General features: G+C 36.2%; 1 protein-coding gene across 10 annotated transcripts in view; it reads right to left on the bottom strand.

The window, feature by feature from the left end:
- Positions 1-23,571, bottom strand: part of NFAT5 (nuclear factor of activated T cells 5) — a 118,008-nt gene that overhangs the window by 69,694 nt on the left and 24,743 nt on the right. For 6 of the 10 annotated variants that reach the window (XM_045046663.1, XM_023245636.2, XM_045046664.1 and 3 more), the window contains one exon: positions 3,422-3,547. In XM_045046663.1, the coding sequence (XP_044902598.1) occupies positions 3,422-3,547 (126 nt within the window). Of the gene's footprint in view, positions 1-3,421; positions 3,548-23,571 lie in introns of those variants that run through there. The other 4 variants (XM_045046667.1, XM_045046669.1, XM_045046672.1 and 1 more) reach the window with 1 other exon arrangement.

The raw sequence follows: 23,571 nt of genomic DNA, 5'->3' as shown, positions 1-23,571 counted from the left end.
TTGATTGGTATATGAGTTATATATCAACAAAGCTGTTATTTAAGAAAATTGCCTGCCATATCTTTTTGCAAAAACTCCCTCAACTCTGGTGACACTGTTTTAGTTTTCTAAAATAATACTTGCATTTTAGTTCTTTATAACTTATACTATAGGATTCCCCCCACCCCACAAAAAAAACCCAAATAACAAAAAGAATCCTTTCACAATTTGCATTTCTTGAGCAACTCCTTATTTTGCCAAAAATGCCATTAATTCATTTGGATAACTTTTTTTGTGTTAGGAAAATGGCCCGTCTTAACTACTAAGAACTTATAATAATGTTCAGAAGGTCTGTATTTCTAAAACTTATTCATTCACATATTGAACCTTGAACTCTCAACTACCGTTCTAGTGGGACAAAAGCAGAGGTCTTTAAAAAATGAGGAGTACAGGGGTGCCTGGGTGGCGCAGTCGGTTGGGCGTCCGACTTCAGCCGGGTCACGATCTCGCGGTCCGTGAGTTCGAGCCCCGCGCCAGGCTCTGGGCTGATGGCTCAGAGCCTGGAGCCTGTTTCCGATTCTGTGTCTCCCTCTCTCTCTGCCCCTCCCCCGTTCATGCTCTGTCTCTCTCTGTCCCAAAAATAAATAAACGTTGGAAAAAAAAAAATAAAAAAAAAAAAAAATGAGGAGTACAATTTGAAGACTGGCGACTCTCAACTACACCTCCCAGATTCTGACACTTGGCCCACGGAGAGGAGAGGGGGTGTAGAAGTAATCTCTCTTTCTCCCAGCCCCAACTCTGAAACTTACCAGATAAAAAGAATTTACTGATGGGAGTATGTAAAAGTGTGAATAGCATACAAGCAGAAAAATTTTAAGAGATACTTTTTTACCCAATATTCTGGATTGTGGATTAGCAGCACCAATTTTACTCATTCCCTCAGTAATATGTAAAGGGAAAAAAATCTCGATTGGCGAATCTGAGAAACACATTTTTAATAATTAAGTAATAAAAAAAAGTACATGAACACCTACATGCCCAGCCTCTAAATTTTAAAATTTAAATTGATTTAGAACTTGTGAAACACAAACCTTTATGGCAGAACTAGAAGTCTGTTCCCACCAGGCCCTCATACCTGATAGCAGCCAATCCGGCTCCTTCAAAACTCTGAAGAATTAACTACATCAAGAGTCATCATTTTTATGCATTTCATATTTAAACAGCAAATGTATAGATTTAAAAAAAAACTCACAGAAGTCTAAATTAATGTGCCTTTCCCTAGATGTCAAGTCTTTTGGTCAGGAAACACTGAATAACTGGTAATTTACTCCAAATCCTTCTCTTTGACAGTTATGTCACTAAAGATATTAATATGTTAAATAAAAAAGCAACTCTATAATGATATACACTAACTGATTTCCCTACAATAATTACTCTGTAATATAAACTCTCTTACCTATAATGTTATATGACAAAAACTATTTTACCAATAAGACAGAATCCTAGAATAATATTATATTGGTTACTAAAGTAAAGTTATGTAAAAAACTTTATGTAAAATGACTTGGTTGTAGACCACAGAAACTTTCTGTATGTGAATATAAGACAACTGCCAATGTCACCCCCTTACTCTCTTCATCATCTTTATAATGTGAATAACTTCTCAATCTAGTAAGAATTTATTACTTCAGAATACGTCCTTTGGTTAATTCTCTTATTTTTATGATTTTTCAACTCATATCTTTCAATTTAATTTATGTGGATAGGATTTTCTGAAATATATGGAGGGAGGGAGGATCAACATTCTATTAGTGATTCAAATTCAAGAACTTTCAATATTTATATATAACAATTTGAAACTGAGTTTGGCATTATTTAAAAGGAAGTGCTCTTTTCCAAACCTAACTGACATTTTTTCAGCTTTTAAAAGGAACTGGATCTACTGTCAACAGATGTTAAAAAGCACAGAAGAAACAGACTTTTAGTTCTATATAGATTCAACAAGTCTATAAAAAACAATCTCAAAAGATATAAAAGAAATCAGTTAGTCCATTTCTACTTGTGGATTTAAAGTGAAATATTTCATTACAACCTTTTTTCATATTTTATCATCTGATACAATTTTAAGCAATATTTAAAATTTTAAATTCCAGAAAAAAATATTCCAGAACCCAGTGCATATAATGTAAAACCAGGTCATCTTACCAATTTGATTGTTAAAAAGTTCACAATTAAATCCACAGAATCTGTTAGAAAATGTCTGGCAACACATGAACAGTGAGCAGGGCTGATAAGTTTCCTTGCTATGTTTAAAGTTTTCCTGCCCTCAGCCAGAAAGGCTGCATACTGCCATATACAGCTCAGGGAAAAGACTGGTACACAAGGTTAATGATACACTGGTTAATGCATACAAGAAAAATATATGAAGTCCTATTATAGTACCAAATCCTCATTTAAATCACCTTTCACTTCACCATTCTTTTTGAAATGAAACGAATTTACTGAAAACAATGCTGCGATGGATGTTAAGTACCATTTTAAAAGATGAGAGGTATCATTGGATAAGAAACCTCTATTTAGAACGATAGATACAACTTCAGAGAATATATATATATATATATTTTTTTTTCCTTTGTTTTAAAAAACCAAATGCACTTTGCAATCTATAAAACCCAACTAAAAAAAGAATTACAGTTGGGCAATCTAGTATTATTGTAAGCACTCAATAATTTATCAATAATCAAGACTTTTTCTATTACCTTATCTGTCAATCTTTTATTCTGGTTCAATAAAAAATTGAACCAATTTTATATAATTATAAAGTGTATGATTTGAGAGCTGAGTAAAAATAAACTTGATAAATTTCAAACATTACTTTCTATATTTTTTCACTGATATATCAAAATACCTTTATATAAAAATTACATTCAAATTTCCCATTACTTTCAACTGAATTTAAAAGAAGTCTTAAGTCACATGTTTTTAAATGTAGGGAAAAGGTTGTAGTAACACGCTACAAACAGAAAAGAGACTTGAGTGCTAGAGTCCTTTTTCAGGTTACACAAAATCAAATATTTTTCCCTTTCAGCAAATTTTTAAAAATAATTGTTTAAAATAGAGACTCAAATGTAATTTTCTATCCATAGCTTGGTATGTAACCTTTTTATGAGCAGTCAACAAAAAAGCTTCAAATTTGTTTCCATAGCTGAAGATAAGCTCCTAGAAAGGAAATGGCACTAACAGATGTGCCAATGTGAAATTTTAAGAAGAATTATATCAAGAAATGCATATTGAAATATTTTAAGGTTAAAAGTATATGTTTTAAAACCTCCTAAAACAAACCCTCAAATCACACTCTTTTTGATATGGACTTTGCCAGCACTGTTCATGTTGGCCAGATAATACACTACTTTTCTTTAATAAAGTAAAATGAAATGCATACCAGCAGCAACTACAGCTGGAGGAGGCGAGCCTGCCTCACCACCACTTGTCTGACTCATTGATGCTACAGATGTTTCTCTAGATGGAGGTAACTGTAACTCCTTTGGGAGAAGATCATAGACAGATTCTGTAGGGGGAAGGAGAAAAAAATTTAAAAGAGTATAAGTCAATAACCTAACAAATGAGCATGAAATTAATTAATAAGGAGAACACACACACAAATCCATATAATTACTGTCATAAAGATTAGCAAATATTTTTCTTTTATTATGTAATTTTACTGAACTGAAGAATGAATTTTCCATTAGTTCGGTCCCCTGTTTTCTTCTTGGCTTTATCCCTTATGTTTAAGATGGTCTCCAAACTTATTAAATTTTAGAATTGGACAAAATTAGACAAAATATAAGAAATATCAAATAACCCAAAATGGTCCATTATCTTCCTTTGTAATAAGAGTGTAACTTAGCATACTCATAATTAGCTTTAAATTGGCTTCACCAGTGAGACCATTAGTCTAGTCTTGTTCTTCTTAGCACCTTTTAGCAAATATTTTAATTCACTCTCAAAATGCATTTTTGTCTCCCAAAACAAGCTAAACAAGGAATGTTAGAGCTCAAGGAAATAATGTCATTTCTATTCTGTATTTATACTCCAGAAAGGCACAAGAATAGGATACTCTTAAATCAGAAACCGTAAATGCCTAAACTAGACTATGATTACTTTTATATCCCAGACTAAAGAATCCATATCTTTTTGATGTATTTTATAATCATTGTCTATAAAATTACATTTATATCTACTATTAAAAAAATTCTTTTAGGGGCGCCTGGGTGGCGCAGTCGGTTAAGCGTCCGACTTCAGCCAGGTCACGATCTCGCGGTCCGTGAGTTCCAGCCCCGCGTCGGGCTCTGGGCTGATGGCTCAGAGCCTGGAGCCTGCTTCCGATTCTGTGTCTCCCTCTCTCTCTGCCCCTCCCCCGTTCATGCTCTGTCTCTCTCTGTCCCAAAAATAAATTAAAAAAACGTTGAAAAAAAAAATTAAAAAAATTCTTTTATAGTTTCATGAGTTTGAGCCCCACATTGGGCTCTGCCCTGACAGCATGGAGCCTGCTTGGGATTCTCCCTCTCTCTCTCTGCCTGTCCCCTGCTCACACTCTCTGTGTCTCTCTCAAAATAAATAAATAAAAACTTAAAAAATATATATTCTTTTATAGTTACTATTGTATGGTTTTGAGCACGAATAAGTCTCAAAATATCCTGTAAAGGTAGTAGAATCAATGTTGGAAGGAATTTCCAAAGACCAATTAGAATCATATGCCCATTTACAAAAGAACTGAGAAACAGGACTTAAGAGACTTGCCTAGTATTCCAAGAAACCCAAAATTCCGACAAATAAAAAAGATTATTAATTTATTTGCATGAGTGATTAAAAAACAAAGGTAGCACCACGGACATTTTATCCTTGATAACAAACAATACTTTCAGTTAAGTGATCACTGAATGCATGAATACTTTGATCCTTCCAATTAATTAATCTTTGAAGTATGTGCCCTAATTTTGACGTGGATAGGGATCAGGAAGAATGTTGTGAAGGAAAGCTAAAATTAGAAGATTTACTATTAAATGTTATCTTCGTTCATAGTAAAGAGTCAACTTGAAAATTTTCTTTTGAAAAACTCTATTACCTAACTCTTGAAACTTTCATCTTTAAAACATCTGGCAAGTTCAGTTTTTGCCTGAACATAATATGCCTTGACTCAAATTTTTCTGTTTGTTACAATGCTGCTAAAAGCCTTAAGTAAATAATTTGTATCTTTCAAATAACATAGGGAGGAGAGCAGGGAGAACCTAAGTAAAACAAAAATGGCACTATCATCAGATATAGATTTTAAAACAATTATTTCTAAATCCATGTTGAAAACGACAGTTACTTATACTTAGAAGCATACTCAAGTCCTTTTTTGTTTTTTTGTTCAAACTAAAAGCAATATGAAAATAAAAAGAATTTAGATGAAAAGAGAAAGATCTACCAAAATATATTTACATCAAGAAAAAAAAAAAAACTGTCCTACTAATAGCCCTATCACCAGTACTTCACTAGTTGGAACTATTTCTCCACTTCTCTAATTATTAAAATAAATCAAAACAAAACAAACTCGTGTGGAATGAGACACACTACCCTTCCCAAAGAAGTATATAAAGTTGAATCTATATTAGAGGTATAAAAGCAATGCTAATAAAAACACACAGGAAAGTAACTAATTATAGAACTTACTATATCTTAGCCCTCCCCACAACCTAGCCCCCCAAACAAACAAAGTAACATGCAAGGACAAATGGAAGGTGTGGGAAGTATGGACTCATTCCTTCAACAAAGGTATTTTCTGATTAACTGACACAAGTGTTTGGAAATTAAAGAAGTCAGAAGTTTTATCATGTCTACCTAAGGGAAGAAGCAGTTAATACAGTCATTACCATCACAGGCTATGATTTCAGACATAACTGGGTTGGCTCTGCTACTCCAAACAACCTAAGACTTAAATCTTCATTTAAACTTTTCTTTTACCCCATTATCTTGAAGAAATTCCCTCCAAGCTATGAATGTACAACCCAACCATATACAATGGCCTTACTTTTAAATCTGCTTCCCATAAGACATAAAAATATTAAAAGATTTATAATATTAAAATATTATGAATCATGCTGTTAATGCTATTGTCATTTGCTCCTAAAGTCAATCCAAATTAGTTTTACAGTATCCACTGCCCAGTGAAAGAATTCTTGACAATCCATGAAAAATAGCCCTAAGTTGGTGCTAACTACCTCATGTTAAGAGGTCACATCTATTTTTCTTGTGTTATCTTTTAAATTAGATAAGAAAGGAATGAAATTCTAGGTTTACAAACACAGAATATGAAGAAAGAGAATAGGAAATCCATGATGGAAAGGCAGTTTCCTGAGGAAAGACTCCTTAGAAAACAAAATAAAATCACTTCTAGATATTTTTTTTAAGAAAAAGAGAGAATGGTCACAAGTTTTCTTTTTAGGATGGTAAAAATGTTCTAAATTTGGATTATGGTGGGGAACCTGGGTGGCTCAGTCAGTTAAGCATCTGACTCTTGGTTTCGGCTCAGGTAGCGATCTCACAGTTTGTGAGTTCGAGCCCCACAGTGGGCTCTGCACTGACAGCATGGAGTCTGCTTGGGATTCTCTCTCTCCTTCTCTGTCTGCCCCTCCCCTATGCATGGTTCTCTCTCTCTCTCTCTCTTTCTCTCCCTCAAAAGAAATAAGTAATTTTTAAAAAAAAAATTAAAAAAAAAAAACTAACCACTATTGAATCTTGTACACTCTAAATGGGTGAATTTCATGATATGTAAATTATTCATCAGTAAAGCTATTTTCAAAAAAAAAGAGAAAGAGGAATAGAACAAGCACAAGTGAAAACTGTATAAGAGCAAGCTATGTCTCTCACTGTTCCTAATAAACCTTATGGACAAAAATATCTCTTCACACAACTTCTATTTGTAAAGAGTGAAATTATGAAGGCCAAGCTGAATGCTTATCTAATTTGCTTTTTAAGGGTCTTCTTTTGGAGGATCAGGAAAATGCTACAAGTATAGTTATCCTAAATTCAGTAAAATATCTTTTTTAATTTTTTTTTCAACGTTTATTTATTTTTGGGACAGAGAGAGACAGAGCATGAGCGGGGGAGGGGCAGAGAGAGAGGGAGACACAGAATCGGAAACAGGCTCCAGGCTCCAAGCCATCAGCCCAGAGCCTGACGCGGGGCTCGAACTCACGGACCGTGAGATCGTGACCTGGCTGAAATCGGACGCTTAACCGACTGCGCCACCCAGGCGCCCCATAATATCTTAAGAAAATATTATCAAGTTCTCATGACCGAGATGAAGAAATGGAGACTTAATAAAACAGATGACTCTAAGCAAAAGTACCCAAAAATGTACAGGTTCACCTGGAGGGAGGTGGCTACTACATCAACAGCCTAAGCAAAGATATCAAATTTATGAATGACACAGGCTTAAGAGGGATATATTGTGTGTCATAATGCATCACAGATCATGCAAGGCAGGAAAACCTGCCCAAAGGAATAAAGTGAAATTTAGTTAGGATTAATGTAACAGTTGGTAAAAACTGCTCTTTTTACTTAAAGGCACTTTCTCTTTTTTTTTAAATTGAGAAATAATTTTACTTTTTTTCTTAAATGTTTTACTTCTTTACTTTGAGAGACAGAGCATGAGCAGGGGAGGGGCAGAGAGAGAGAGAGAGAGAGAGAGAGAGAGAGAGAGAGAAGAGAGAGAGAGAGAATCCCAGTCAGGCACTGTGCTGCCAGGACAGAGCCTGATGCAGGGCTCAAACTCAGCAACCGTGAGATTATGACCAGTGCAGAAATCAAGAGTTGGATGCCTACCCACCTGAGCCACCCAGGCACCCCTCTTTTTTTTATTGTTATTTTTTATTTTATTTTAAGTAAGCTCTACACCCAATGTGGGGCTTGAACTCATGATGCTGATATCAAGAGTAGTATGTTCTATCAACTAAGCCAGCCAGGTACCCCTGTCGTCTAAGGAACTCTTTCCCTGGTCAGCCAGGCTTGAGGTGACTGTTGTCTTACCTATTTTTCCTATGAATGCTGCTAATTATGCAGTAATGTTTAACCAACTCACTTAATGGTACATTATGAATTTTAGTTGACCAAAATCCCAGGTAAGTGCATTGCTTAAATATCCATGTAGTAGAATTAGGACAGATGTGATGTAATAAATAACTCTGTTAATAGAAATTATTAACATGAGTGTATGAAAAAAGGAAATTAGGCAGAAATTGGAAAAAAAGCTCAGAAGATCAAGAATTTGTCTTGAGTTGGTGCAATATTGCAGATCATAGGGCCATCAGGGGGAAGGAAGAAATGGAGGACTGAAATTATTTTCAGATATTGAAAACAAACCAAGGCTTCCCAATGTTGGGTGGGAAGGTGAACAGTGTAAAAATGGGCTCGGTGGGGGGTTTGTTTGCTTGATCATTCAGTAAACTCTAACTGATCCATTTATGTCACTGATTATTTTCTAGGTCAATTCGGTCTTTTATTCTTCAACACTGGCTATGAGGAGTTTCACTATACTGCCTCAAACTCAAAGTAGACAGAAATCCTATCCCAAGGGCACAAAGCAGTGTGAAGAGAAGGGAAAAATTGGAAACTTAACAGTGCAGTTTATTTATTTATTTTTCTCAGTTGGGAACTCAGTTCCCTAACCGGGGATAGTCCAAATCCCATTCTCTACTACTTCATTCTGTAAATTGCTCAGTCCCATGAAAAGGTGAAAAGACTTCAAACCCTTATACTTTCTCACCTTTCCCTGGAAGTGTTCAGGAAGATAAAACATAGGAAAGAGCTGAGAAAAGGCATGCTTTTCTTGTTCTCTCTCCACAAAAGAACATTAATAACACAAGTGCCATTTGGGGATGGGTCAGGCACTGTGCAAAGCTTTTTATATACATTTCTTAACTTAATTTCAAAACAATCCTGAGGTAGGTTGTACCAATAAAGAATATGAAGATTGTGCAACAGTAAAAAATAAAAAGCATATGTGATAGAACAAAAGAAAGGAATGATGAACGATGGTTTCCTTTGATGGGGAGAAAGGACAGGGCAAAGGATGAACAGAAATAAGTAGGGCTGGACGGTGGGCTCATAGATGTTCTTTTGCTAAAATATATAATAAATCAATAAATAAATATCAGATGCAAACACTATTATACTGAAAAATGTAATTATAAACATCTGTACATTGTTTAAAAAATTGAGTTTTACTTATTTTTTTACACTCTAAATATGAAGCTACTATAGCACCTGAAAGAGTTAAAAAACTTTCAAAAAGTCCTTGCAAATGGTTTGAGAATTGCCTCACTCTTCCATCTCTCTATTAACTATCTCAATAAGCTGATAAATCCCAAGGCTATGGTTTCATGTCAGATATTCTAAAACAAAATGCCTGGCACCTCCAATGTGCCAACATAGTTCTGCATTGAAGAGACACAGCATTCATTCTGTTAAAAACACTTCAGGCTTGACAGTCATCATACTTGGCATGTCCACTGGAAAAATGTACTGGCTGCAGGTCTACTGGATATTTGGTTTCTAAAAGATTATGAAGTCCAAGAATAACTAGTAGGTGATGCTCTTTTTTAACAAATTTTTCTCCTCTCAGTTTAAGTCAATTAATAGTTTGCTATCACATATTTACTTAATCACATCACTTCTTCCTGATTATATTTTATTATTGTTTTTTGGGTTTTTAAAATTTTTCAGTTTATTTATTTGTTTTGAGAGACAGAGAGAGAGAGAGAGAGAGAGAGAGAGAGAATGAGAATGAGTGGGGAAGGGGCAGAGAGAGGGGGAGAGAGAGAATATCCCAAGCAGGCTCTGCACTGTCAGTGCAGAGCCCAATGTGGGCTTAAACCCACAAAACAGTGAGATCATGACCTGAGCCAAAACCAAGAGCTGGATGCTTAACCAACTGAGCCACCCAGGTGCCCCTAAGAAAACTAATTTGAATTCCACAATCATTTTAATACATCATATTTTTTCTTGTAAGTACTATTTTTCATCTAAAAACTTCACAATTATTTTCAAAATAACTTAAGACTTATGAAATATAGAATGGAGTATACTATTCAACTAACCATTTTAGTTATCTACATTCTAAATTCACTTATATTATTTTCAAAAGATATTACTTAAGTCTGTCCTAGAAAAAATAAGACATTCAATGTCATATCTATGGCATAAATTATTGAGTAAAACATTTATGGTTTATTTACAATTTTCAAATATCTTATAAGAATACTTTTTCAATAGAGCTTTAAGAACTGTGGAGTTCAAACAGAGTCAAAGATGTGAGTATGAGAAGGACCCAGGGGGTGGGTGTCAGAAGCCTAGCTGGGTGAGGAGGGTCATCTATGGGGATGAGGGGAAGGAGGGGTCTCTAGCATGGGGTTTCAGAGCCCAAACAGGGTGAGGAAAGCATTAATGGGAGGGGAAGGGAGAGAAGAGATATCCAGGTGCACAGTTCAAGCAAGGTAAAGAAATTATCTGCAGCCTAGTATGTGCTATCAGAGCCATACATTGTAATGTATACACACTTAAAATTTAGCTGATGTTTATGAAAACAGTAACGAATACAGATCTCTTCCACTGCTTAAGCGTTAACTATATTATATAACCATATATTTTATAGTCACTTTTTTGTAACTAAAATAACCATGTCCTTGGGGGCACCCGGGTGGCTCAGTGGGTTAAGCGTCCAACTCTTGATTTCAGTTCAGGTCATGATCTCACAGTTCTTGGGATCGGGCCCTGCTGTCAGCACAGAGCCTGCTTGGGATTTTCTCTCTCCCTCTCTGTCTGCCCCTCTCCTGCTCTCTCTCTCTCTCAAATAAACATTAAAAAAAAAAAAAAAGAGGGATAAAATAACCATGCACTTATCAATGTATGTAATAATCTATCATTGAAAAGAAATAAGTGGAATTAACATGTTATTTTATCCATAGTTGTTGTTGATGTTGTTGTGTGCTGTCAGCACAGAGCCCGACTCAGGGCTCAACCCACAAACTGTAAGATCATGACCTGAGCCAAAATCAAGACTTAGATGCTTAACCGACTAAGCCACCTAGGCACCGCCCCCCATCCATATTGTTTTTAAACTTGAAGACATTTAATAAATGATTATTTGCTCATTCATTTATATATTTATTTTTTTAATTTTTTATTGTTTATTTATTTTCGAGAGAGAAAGGGAGAGAGCCAGAACATGAGAGAGAGAGGGAGACACAGAATCCAAAGCAGGCTCCAGGTTCTGAGCTGTGAGCACAGAGCCCAACATGGGGCTCAAACTCATAGACCATGAGATCATGACCTGAGCTGAAGTCGGAAGCCCAAACAACTGAGCCACTCAGGTGCCCCAATTCATTCATACATTTATTAAACACAGAACTGAAGTGTCAATTATGTGCCAGGCACAATAATCTAGTAAATAAAATAGATGGAATTCCTAACATCAGTGTTATTTCTAATTGCACAGACCCTGCATTACAACAAGGTAGTTCAGAAGTTTATTCTCTAGGGGTACCTAGAGATTTTCTCTCTCCCTCTCTCTCTGCCCCTTCTCCTCACTCTCTCTCAAAAATATATAGTAAACATTTTTCTAAAGCTAATTTTCTTTAAAAATTTTTTTAATGTTTATTTATTTTTGAAAGAGAGAAAGACAGAGCATGAGTGGGGGATGAGCAGAGAGAGAGAGGGAGACACAGAATCTGAAGCATGTCCAGGCTCTGATCTGTCAGCACAGAGCCCAACGCAGGGCTCAAACCCTCGAACCATGAGATCATGACCTGAGCTGAAATTGGACACTTAACTGACTTAGCCACCTAGGTGCCGCTAAAGTTTATTTTCTAAAAGAAGAAAAACTTAATTTTGTCACTAGTAATCCATTTTGTATGCATAGGTGCAGACACTAAAGTGACCTGTGTCTCTGTTTTCAAACAGCTTACAGTCCAGTGAGGTAGACAGCAAGTACATAAATAACCAATGGAATCAGTACCAAGACATAGATGTTATGTACAAAAAAAAAGAGAGAATAAATATAAAGAGGGCTAGGCAAGAATGGTATGAATGGAATGAATGTGTTTTTATGAGATTAACCTAAAATTCACATAAAAAGCATAGAATTTTAGAAACTGGTGAAAGTATTCAGCATAACCCTCAGTTTTTACAGAGAAGAAATTATATTCCAATTAGGTTATGACTTGATTACAATAGCCAAGACTAGATGGAGCTGGTTTCTGAACAGGAGAATAGCTGCTGAAAGATAAATCTTTTCTCCAACATTCCTGTCTATGCAATTAGAATGAATGAATGAATATTATGAATGAATGAGCAAATCATCTACCATGACTGATTCTACCCAAACAATGTAAAACATTAATTCTTGTTTCTGTTCCCCAGAGTCTCAGTGAGGGAAAACCAAACAAACAAAAATCTTATTTTCCTTGTTATCACTACCAGAATGTTCCACCACTTTAACTAAAAATGTCATTTTTCTATAGTATTTTCTACTCTAAATACCCTATTTCCCCATATTCCATCTTCCACTGTTACCACTTAAACTACCATTTTCTTTTTTTTTTTTTTTAAGTTTATTTATTTTGAAAGAGAGAGAGAATAAGTAGAGGAGGGGCAGAGAGAGACAGAGAGAGAGAGAATATCCCAAGCAGGCTCTGCACTGTCAGTGCAGAGCCCATGTGGGGCTCCACTTCATGAACCATGAGATCACAACCTGAGCCAACGCCAGATGCTTATTAACCAAATGAGTCACCCAGGCACCCCTAAACTACGTTTTTTTCTTTTTTTTAATTGAAAAAAAAGTTTATTTATTTTTGGGAGAGAGAAACAGAGAGACAGAATCCCAAGCAGGCTCCACACTGTCAGTGTAGAACCCGATACTGGACTTGAATTCAAGAACCGTGAGATCTCGACCTGAGCCAAAATCAAGAGTCAGCCGCCCAACAGAATGAGCCACCCAAGCGTACCTAAACTACCATTTTCTTAATGAACAAACATAAATTTTCATATTTTAGGATCTTCATTTTCACTTTAAAAAGTGATTTCCTGTAAAATTTCTTTTCTATTCATATAACATGATTTTTTTTCCTCCCTCAAGCCAATACTGAATAAATCAACAATGCTCACTTTTTCCTCTCTACTCTACACAAGCATTATCAACAAACAGAATATGCAAACCTTATAATTTTTTTTAAAGTTTATTTTATTTATTTGGGGGGACAGGGAGAGGGAGGCGGGGAGAGAGAGAGAGAGAGAGAGAGAGAGAGAGAGAGAGAGGGAGGGAGGGAGGGAGGGAGGGAGGGAGGGAGGGAGGGAGAATTCCAAGCGGGCTCCATGCTGTCAGCACGGAACCTGACACAGGACTTGATTCCACGAACTGTGAGATCATGACCTGAGCCGAAATCAAGAGTCAGACACTTAACCAACTGAGCTACCCAGTTGCCCCTAAACCTCCTACTTCTAGACATAAGCTGGTTGTTTAGAGAGCAAAATATTTGTCTACCATGAGCAGCAATAAACAAATGAACAAGTTCATTACTTCTGCCTTTTAATTTAGGACAGTAGTAATCAATGAGGAATATCAGAATTGCATATGCAAATATGTGGTGTTTTTTTTTCCCCTTGAATGAAGATGCCCTGGGATTCCATCACAGACCTACTGAATAAGGGTTTACAGTAGGCAGGATCATAGAATGCATATTTATAAAGCTCCACAGTTGATTCTGGCAAAGAGCCATTACTTTAAAGCATGAAATTTAGTCTCAAATGTTAAGGCATAAGTTTATTACCTCCTTAAGTATGGCTATTTTTCCCCCTAAAAGGTAAAAAAGAAGAGTAACAAAGAGTTGAACCATCCTTTGCAAGATTACTTAAATTTTAAACCCTGAAGAGAAAACAATTATATTTACATATCAAAAAGAAGAAATGAGTGTTGTCTATCATTCTTGACTTAAATGACAATTGTTATTTCACATGGCAATAGGTAATTTTAGATATTTGATACTTGTATTTGATACATGTAGTCTTGAACAATACCTAAAATAATGAAGCAAATTAGTACATTTCTTGTTATTTTGAACCTGAGAGATATTATCTAGAATTACCGCTTAGGAGCAAAACCCAAAGATTTTCAATGGGTAAAATTCTGACAGCATAGAGTATTCTTCCAGATCATTTACCTCCTGACTATTCTCTATTTACAAATAACATTTGTTATAACATGAAAATACTTTGTTTCTTACAAAAAAAGAACAACTTTTGATTTAGATATAGTGAGTAGATGTCACTTTACTGATCAGCAAAGCCTCTCTTTTTATACTTTAAAAAAATTTTTTTTAATAACGTTTATTTATTTTTGAGACAGAGAAAGAGCATGAGTGGGGGAGGGGCAGAGAGAGAGAGAGGGAGACACAGAATCCAAAGCAGGCTCCAGGCTCCAAGCTGTCAGCACTTCAAGCTGTCAGGTTCCAAGCTGACCCGGGGCTCGAACCCATGAACCATGAGATCATGACCTGAGCCAAAGTTGGATACTCAACTGACTGAGCCACTCAGGTGCCCCTCTTTTTGTTAATTCTGATAATGATTTTTAGTTGTCATTTTACAACAGCAAATGAAAGGGTAGCTTACGCAATCTTTTATGCCATGGTGTGGTCCATAAACAGAAACAGATAAACAGCTCTAGAAAATTGAAAATTGTTCCAAAAATAAATTATATCGGGTAATATTACAATTTAAAATTTACAAAATACTTTTTTATATTTATAATCATAGTATTGATATATGAAAAGGTGCTTTAACGTAAAGTATATATAAATAAAATAATTACTACTATCTTAATTTCAGAATAAATTGTTACCTTTTTCAGTGTTTTAACTTTTTGTATATAATTATTTATATATTATTTACATAATATTTACACAAATTATAAACATTCATATATTGATTATATATCATTTACATAAATTAAATAAGTTATTTATATAAATAAAATTGGTAATTATTACTATCATAATTTCAGAAGAGATTACTTTTTTCAGTGTTTCGACTTTTTATTAAAGCATAACATATACATATAGCAAAGTATACATAACTTAAGTTTTGAGCTTGAATAATTTTAAAAAGTGAACACACACATAACTACCACCCAGCAGATTATGCATCCTTCATGCTTCCTCTCAGGTACGAGCCCTAGAAGTAACCAATCTTCTAACTTCTATCACCATAAATTATAGTTTTGCCTATTTTTGAGCTTTATATAATAAAAAAAAAATCATACAGGACATATCCTTTTGTGCCTAGCTTCTTTTACTCAGCATTGTCTGTTCAGGTTATTGATGTTGTTTACAGCTGTTCATTCTTTTGCAATGCTATATATTATTTTGTTGTATGAATAGTCTACAATTAATCCACTCTGCTGTTAAATGATTGAGTTGTTTATAGTTTTTACTTATTCCAAAAATATGGCTAAGGACATTCTTACATGCACATATATGTACTTCCTTTGGATATATACCTAGAGAAAATTGCTCGGTCATAAGGTATGTGTATACTCAACTTCAGTTGTTGGCACTAAATAGTTTTCCCAAGAGGTTGTATCAATATACACTCTCATCATCAATGTATAAAAGTTCTGGCTATGGCACAAGCTCAGTCATAAAAAAATGTTTTCATAATTTTTTTAGAGGCTATCTGGTGGAGATGGAGTGGTATCACACTGCGATTTTAATATGATAACTAATGCTTTTGAGCACATTTACATATGTTTATTGGCCATGTGGTTAACTTCTTTTTTTTTTTTTTAAGATTAAAAAAAAATGTTTATTTATTTTGAGAGAGAGGAGAAAGTGCTAGTGTGGTGGGAGGGGGAGAGGCAGAGGGAGAAGAAAGAGAGAATCTCAAGCAGGCTCTGCACAGATCAGAGCCTGACCCAGGGCTCAACTGACTGAGCTACCCAGGTGCCCCAGTATACACTTTTTTTAAAGATTTTATTTTTAGGAGTGCTTGGGTGGCTCAGTCGGTTGAACATCTGACTTCAGCTCAGGTCATGATCTCACGGTTTGTGAGTTCAAACCCCTGCATTGGGCTCTGCACTGACAGTGCAGAGCCTGCTTCTTCAGATCCTCTGTCCCTCTCTCTCTCTGCCCCTCCCCCTGCTTGTATGCATGCTCTCTCATAAATAAAGATTTTTTTTAATTAAAAAAAATAAAAAATGTATACATATGTGTAAATATAGCTATAAAGTTACACAACAGAGCACTATTTGTTGAATGAATACTAACAAGTGCCTATTTTATAACCCTTCAATCTTACCCCTTTCCATTCTCCTCTTTCTCTCAACACTCTCAAGGTACAATGATTTTCAATCCTTCAGCCAAGCACCCCCTTACTTTTATTTCTTTGCAAATGCTATCGCTTCTGTCTGAAACACTGACCTTCCCACAGCCCTTTCAAATGTTACTTCTTCCCAAAAACCTTTTCCTGACCACTCCAGTCTTGGTTAAGTATCCATTCTATGTATTCCCTTTAACAGAATATGTTTTATACACTGTTTCACAACTGCCAATCAATCTATATGTATTTCCTATTAGACTATTCACATCGTAGCTGTCAGTTTCGTTCACACTGATCTCAGCAATAGCACAGTGCCTTGCACAACAGGCATCATTTGATGAATGTATGAATGAGCAAGAAGATAGAAGGGGTGGGAATACATAAGATTGCTAACAGACCATATAAAGAATAAAGAGGCAGAAGGATCAGAATAAGAAGCCAAGCAAGAAGCTAGAGTCAGAGGAGAGCCTGAAGAGTACAGCGTCCAAAAAAAAAAAAAAAAAAAAGAACAGTCTTGGTATGGACTGCCAAAAATGAAAATGCCTCATTCAGTTCAAGTAAGGAAAAACTTGAAAGAATGTATTTATTTGATGTGGCAAAAGGTATTTCTTGATACTTTTGCCAAAGAAGTATCAAGGGAGTGATGGGGAGAGAAGCCAGAAGGCAAAGAGTTGAAGACCAAATATAAGTGAGGAAGTAAATGCAGTGCAAGCAGAAATATACACTACTATTTCATAAAGTCCTTCCAAAGACAAGGAAAAACTACTTAAGGAGACAGGACCAAATAAAGGGTTCATTTAATTTTATTGTGCAGAAAAAGAAATTGTGTATATGTTTGATGATATAAGGGAAACAGCCAGGAATAAGGAAATGTTTGAAGATCCAAGAGTGGACATATAGAAGAGATTTAATTTAAAAAGTGTGATCAGGGGGTGCCTGAGTGGGTCAGTTGGTTGAGATGCTGACTTCAGCTCAGGTCATGATCTCACATTTCGTGGGTTTAAGCCCCACATTAGGCTTTGCACTGGCAGCGCAGAGCCTGCTTTGGTTTCTCTGTCTCTCTCTGTCTCTCTCTCTGTCCCCTCCCCACGTACTCTCTCTCAAAAAATAAACATTAAAAAAAAAAAAAAACCATCAGATTTGACAATTGTGAAATTATAACTGAATTTCCTAGCAAATGCTTACATGCTAACAAAAGGTTTAGGAACAACTAGATGGTGAAGAAGTTGAGATCAGTATAACAATGACTAAATAAAAGTTTTCCAGGGCATTTTTATAGGATTATACTACCATAAAGAATTCATTTTCCTTTACAAGTACAATATTTTGGGAAATTATATCATATACAGAGGAACCTCCATGGAAATCATAGTTTAAAAGTTTGACAACTACTGCTACAAGAATACAAAAACATGAAAGAAAATGAAAAAGAAGAGAGGAAAATATTAAAATGAGGTAACTGTCATGGAATCAAGTCCAAAAGATTGGGGCCATCTTAGGAAAAGACTGGGCATTTCTTCCAATGACATGAGAGAAAAAGAAAATAGAAAATAAGAAGACCCAAACAAAAATCTGAGACGAAGAGGTAAAAAGTTGAGGGACTTCAGTGGGATGGTTTTAAAATGCTGTAGAAGATAAGTCAATTATTTTATTGTATTTTTAATTTTATTTTTAATGTTTATGTATTTTTAGAGAGTGTACACATGCCACATGCATGCACACATGTGCGAGAGGAGGAGGGGCAGAGAATGAAGGAGAAAGAGAATCTCCAGCAAACCCTAAGGTGAGTCTGACATGGGCTTGATCTCACAAACTATGAGAACATGACCTGAGCCAAGATCAAGAGTTGGATGCTTAAAACTTGAGACAGCCACCCAGCTGGCCCTTTTTTTTTTTTTTAATTTTATAGAAAGAAAGCAAGAGCAGGGGAAAAAGGCAGAGGGAGAAAGAGAGGGAAAGAGGGAGAGAGAAAGGGAGGAAGGGAGGGAGGGAGGGAGAGAGAGAGTGAGAGAATTGCAAGCAGGCTCCATGCTCACTGCTGAGCTCAACATGTGGCTCGACCTCACAACCCTGGGATCACTGACCCAAGCTGGTATCAAGAGTCAATACCCAACTAACTGACTGAGCCATCAAGGCATCCTGAGAATTCAATTATTTCTATTTGCCAATGGCTGTGCTATAGAAGTAGATGCTTAAGAGGCATGTAAGAAATCCTTCCATACCTATCATGTTTAAATGGCTAATTATATCATATAGAAGAATTAAGAGGTTAAGACTCAGGGGATAAGTGTTCTAATACAAGAGAGTATGAATATTATTATTAAATAAAAATACATGAATTTTCATTTGGCTTGATCAGAAAGTCAAAATCATGATATACTATTAGTAGGCATTTAAAATATTATTGTAATTTTTTTTGCACGAAGGGGGAATAAGGAAGGAAGGAGAAAACCACGTCTGCAATCACTATAACAAAGCAGTATGATCCCTATGTTAGCATACCAATACTATTTACAATAAATAAGAGGTAGGTAGCATGTCATAATGAAAGAGCAAAGGCAGTGAGAACTGAGCTCTCATTATATTTTTATCACTTATTTTCTGTGTGACTTTGGGCAAGTTACTTTTCTCAATCACAATATGGCAGAAATATCTATCTACCTTATAGAGTTATGAGCACTAGCAATAATGTATACAATATGCCTAGAAAGCACTGGCCACCATCATGTAAGCATATGATTATTGTGCTGATGACTAATTAATTCAAAAGTAATTTACTGTGAGCCAAAGATACAAAATTGAGTAAGACAAAAGAGGTCCCTGTCTTTAAGGAGTTTTTCTGTAATGAGAGAAACAGAAAATATTCTGGAACAAGGAACTAGTTTTTAAATACAAAGTGGAATGAATGCTATGAAGAAAACAAACAGGGGCAGCTGGGTGGCTCAGTCAGTTAAGCCTCTGACTTCGACTCAGGTCATGATCTCTCGGTTCCTGAGTTTGAGCCCCTCATCGGGCTCTGTGCTGATAACTCAGAGCCTGGAGGCTGCTTCGGATTCTGTGTCCCCCCTCTCTCTGCTCCTAAGCTGCTCGTACTCTTTCTCTCTCTCAAAAGAAAGAAAGAAAGAAAGAAAGAAAGAAAGAAAGAAAGAAAGAAAGAAAGAAAGAAAGAAAGAAAGAAAACAAACAGGAATCTGTAAAAAGAATGTGAGAACTACTTTAAGAGAAGATAGTTCTTCTATCTAAGGGAGGCTTCTGTGAGTGGTTCCTGAGGATAAAGAATCAGCAACTCAAAGCAGAAAGAAGGAAAACATCTGAGGCAACAGCATGTATAAAAGACTTTAGGCAGGTAAAGACATGGCATGTCTGAGTAACCAAATGGTGCACAGTGTGACTAAAACACAGTAACCAAGAGTTTCTCCTTGCTACAATGAGATATGGTTAGTGGGTATGGCAGAGTAGATTATGCAGGGCCTTAGCATCTTTGAAAAGGTCAAGATAATGCTTACTGAATGAATGGATAGATGGATGCATGCAAGAAACAGAATTCAAAGTTCATACAAACGACTCACAAGAAAGAAATATCTAATGATATGGCCAGCATCTTTAAAAAACAAAAATGAGGGGCACCTGGGTGGCTCAGCTAGTTAAGCGTCCAGTTAAGCTCAGGCCATGTGTGATCTCGCAGTTCGTGAGTTCCAGCCCCACATCAGGCTCTGTACTGATAGCTCACAGCAGAGACTGCTTCGGATGTCGTGTCTCCCTCTCTCTTTGCCCCTCTCCCACTTGCAATGTCTCTCTCTCAAAAATAAACAAAATTTTTTAAAAATTGGGGAGGGGGTCCTGGGTGGCTCAGTTGATTAAGTGTCCGACTTCGGCTCAGGTCATGATCTCATGGTTCATGAGTTCGAGCCCCAACATCAGGCTCCACGCTGACACTGCAGAGCCTGGTCAGTATTCTCTCTTTTCCCACCTCTCTCTGCCCCTCCCCTGCTCACTCTCTCTGTCTCTCTCTCAAAATACATAAATAAATTTAAAAAAATAAAAAATAAACTTTTCAAATAAAAAATAAAAGTGAAAACAGTCAAGTTCAACTTACATTAGTTCACTTTGTAGGTAAGAAACAAAGTAAAAAATATAGGAATAATTACTATTTTCCTAGTAAGCCTAAAAACACAGATGCTAGGGTAAACAAGAACTAAAAACATATTAACAACACAGTACTGCAGCTGCTCCCCCAACCTAAAATCTCCCAACTTAAAATGTGCCAAAAATTTACATGTAAACTGGTTATAATTTGTGATTGTCACTACCACAACCCTATAAACTCTGTTACAGATGAAGCCACTTGGCTTAAATTACATGCAGTCACTGAGAGGTTACCAGGAACCACTGAGTGGAAGTATTAATTGGAGTTACTAACAATAATAAAAGTCATAATTCCTACTCCCAAAAGGGTATGCAATGAAGAAGTATTACTGACATATTCCATGAGCATTATTTATTTTATTCCCAAGGCAATCAGGTGAATACCTCATGCTCATTTCAAGATAACTCTAATTTCACTGAAAAATACAAAGCTTTTCTTTCTGCAGGTCTTGCATCTTCTATAAGACATATCTGGACTCCAGATATATTTGGCCTGCACAGTGTTCTAAAACATTTCGAACTAGCTGTCAACGTTTAATAATGGGATTTTACATAAAAATCTAGATTTCTGGCTCCTCTTGACAAATCAGAAGATCTGGCAACATTAAGTATATATTCCCATAAGGAAAACTGGAGCTGCCTCTTTTAGTGTGCTTTCCAGTTACTGTAAGTACCATTCAGCCAATTTCACTGATTTGCATTACACTCTGAGTCTTGCTGGCATCCGAGTCTTCAACCTCGACACTTGGGAGTTATGTGATTGAGGTCTTTTTATGAAATGGGAGGAGAAGCCGACAAAAGTCTTTCCTGAGAAACTTTGCAATGGCTTAAAGACTTTAATGGTGGTCTCAACTTTCTGCAACGATCATCAAAATTATAATTTTCTTGATCCCTATCCAGAGGCAAATTTAATAAGAAAGAAACAGCATATGATAGTCAAGGGCTGATAAGTACCTAATCTTCCAGAGGGTGAAATAAGGATGTAGTACCCAAACACTTCCTATTAAACAAGTTGGACACTCAACTGACTGAGCCACCCAGGCACCCCCAGAAACATTTTTTTTTTTTTTTTAATATAAAAGAGAAAAGGAGCACCTGGGTGGCTCAGTTAGGTTAAGCATTTGACTTCAGCTCAGGTCCTGATCTTGCGGTTCTGAGTTTGAGCCCTGTGTCCGGCTCTGTGCTGACAGCTCAGAGCCTGGAGCCTGCTTTGGATTCTGTGTCTCCCTCTCTCTCTGCCCCTCCCCACTCACTCTCTGTCTCTCTCTCAAAAATAAACATTAAAACAATTTTTTTTAAGTATAAAAGAGAAAATAAAGTCACTTCAAATCCCAATTCTCAGAGATCATCATTCTAACATTTTATTTCCTACTAGTCTTATTTTTTAAAATAAAACTGGGATCATTACTTTGTATCTAATTTTTTTAATTAAAAAATTTTTAATGTTTATTTTAATTTTGGGGGGGAGGGGCAGAGAGGGGGACAGAAGATCCAAAGTGGGCTCTGTGCTGACAACAAAGAGACTGATACAGGGCTTGAACTCAAGAACTGTGAGGCCATGACCTGAGCTGAAGTCAGACATTTAACCCACTGAGCCACCCAGGCACCCCTATTTAATTTTTTTTAAGTTTATTTATTTATTTTGAGAGAGAGCTGTGCATGCACAAGTAGGGGAGGAACAAAGAAAGGGAGAGACAGAATCCCAAGTGGGCTCTGCACTGTCAGCAGAGCCCAATACTTGACCTCATGAACCTACTTGATCTCATGAACTGTGAGATCATGACCTGAGAGGAAATCAAGAGCCAGTCGCTTAATTGACTGAGCCACCGAGGCATCCCTCTATCTTCTTTTTTTTTTAATTTAACATCCATCATGGGCACTTCCCTGCATTAACTATTCTTTGAATATGATTTATAAGAATAGCACAGATTTCATTAATGAACACTTATTTTTTTTTAATGTTTATTTTTGAGAGACAGAGCAGAAGTGGAGGAAGGGCAGAGAGAAAGGGAGACACAGAATCCAAAGCAAACTCCAGGCTCAGAGCTGTCAGCACAAAGCCTGATGCGTGGCTCAAACTCAAACCGTGAGATCATGACCTGAGCCGAAGTCAGACGCTCAACCGACTGAGCCACCCAGGTGCCCCATTAATGAACACTTATTAAACAAAAGATGATAACTGGGGCACCCGGGTGGCTCAGTCAGTTACGCATCAGACTTTGGCTCAAGTCATGATCTCGTGGTTTGTGAGTTCGAGCTCTGCATCGGGCTCTGTGCTGACAGCTCGGAGCCTGGAGCCAGCTTCGGATTCTGTGTCTCCCTCTCTCAAAAAATTAAATAGATGATAACCAAAATTTCTCTACCTTTCCTTAACCTAGAAAAGGAAATAATTTTAAGTTGTACCCTGAAGGAAATAATTATTATTTCATCTTAGTTTAAAAATCCTCCCATTGAAAAAATGGTCTTATGCCTTAAATGCCTTTCATTTAAAAAAACTGGAAAGGTGAAGTTTGGAGTTCTACAACCAAAGTAAGTAGCAGAGCAACGATTTTTGAATATAGATCTGTTCTGGCTCCAAAGCCTAAGCACTTAACCACAACACTATATATTACAGGATGGTTTGAGTATGGTCTTACTCAATTACATGTAGGTAGCCTTATTTAGTTACTGCATTCTCTAGATAAAGCTAAAAGACGCAAGTCTGAAGGATTCTCCTTGAAATTTAACAGCAAAATAAATTTATAAATAAAAGACAAATTTAGGTGCTTAGAACACTGTTCACCATAGTGAAGATACTACATTAAGTATGAGCTATTATTATTCACAGGAAATATCCAGAACCGTACAGAAAAAAAATGTATGCACTACTTACTGTGTTCATTGCAGTGATGTTTGTAACAGTTAAAAAGGAAAATAGCCCATGATCCAAGGATTGGCTGATATAAGTATATTCTGTTATTTAAACTATAGAATATTCTGCAGTAATAGCAAAACAGATCTCTATTTAATAATATCTATAAGCAGATAAGAAAACAT

The sequence above is a fragment of the Felis catus genome, chromosome E2 (genome assembly GCF_018350175.1).
Source record: "Felis catus isolate Fca126 chromosome E2, F.catus_Fca126_mat1.0, whole genome shotgun sequence".
In the NCBI taxonomy this organism is placed as follows: domain Eukaryota; kingdom Metazoa; phylum Chordata; class Mammalia; order Carnivora; family Felidae; genus Felis; species Felis catus.
The sequence above is the reverse complement of the archived record's forward strand: the minus strand, read 5'-3'. Positions and strand labels throughout refer to the sequence as shown.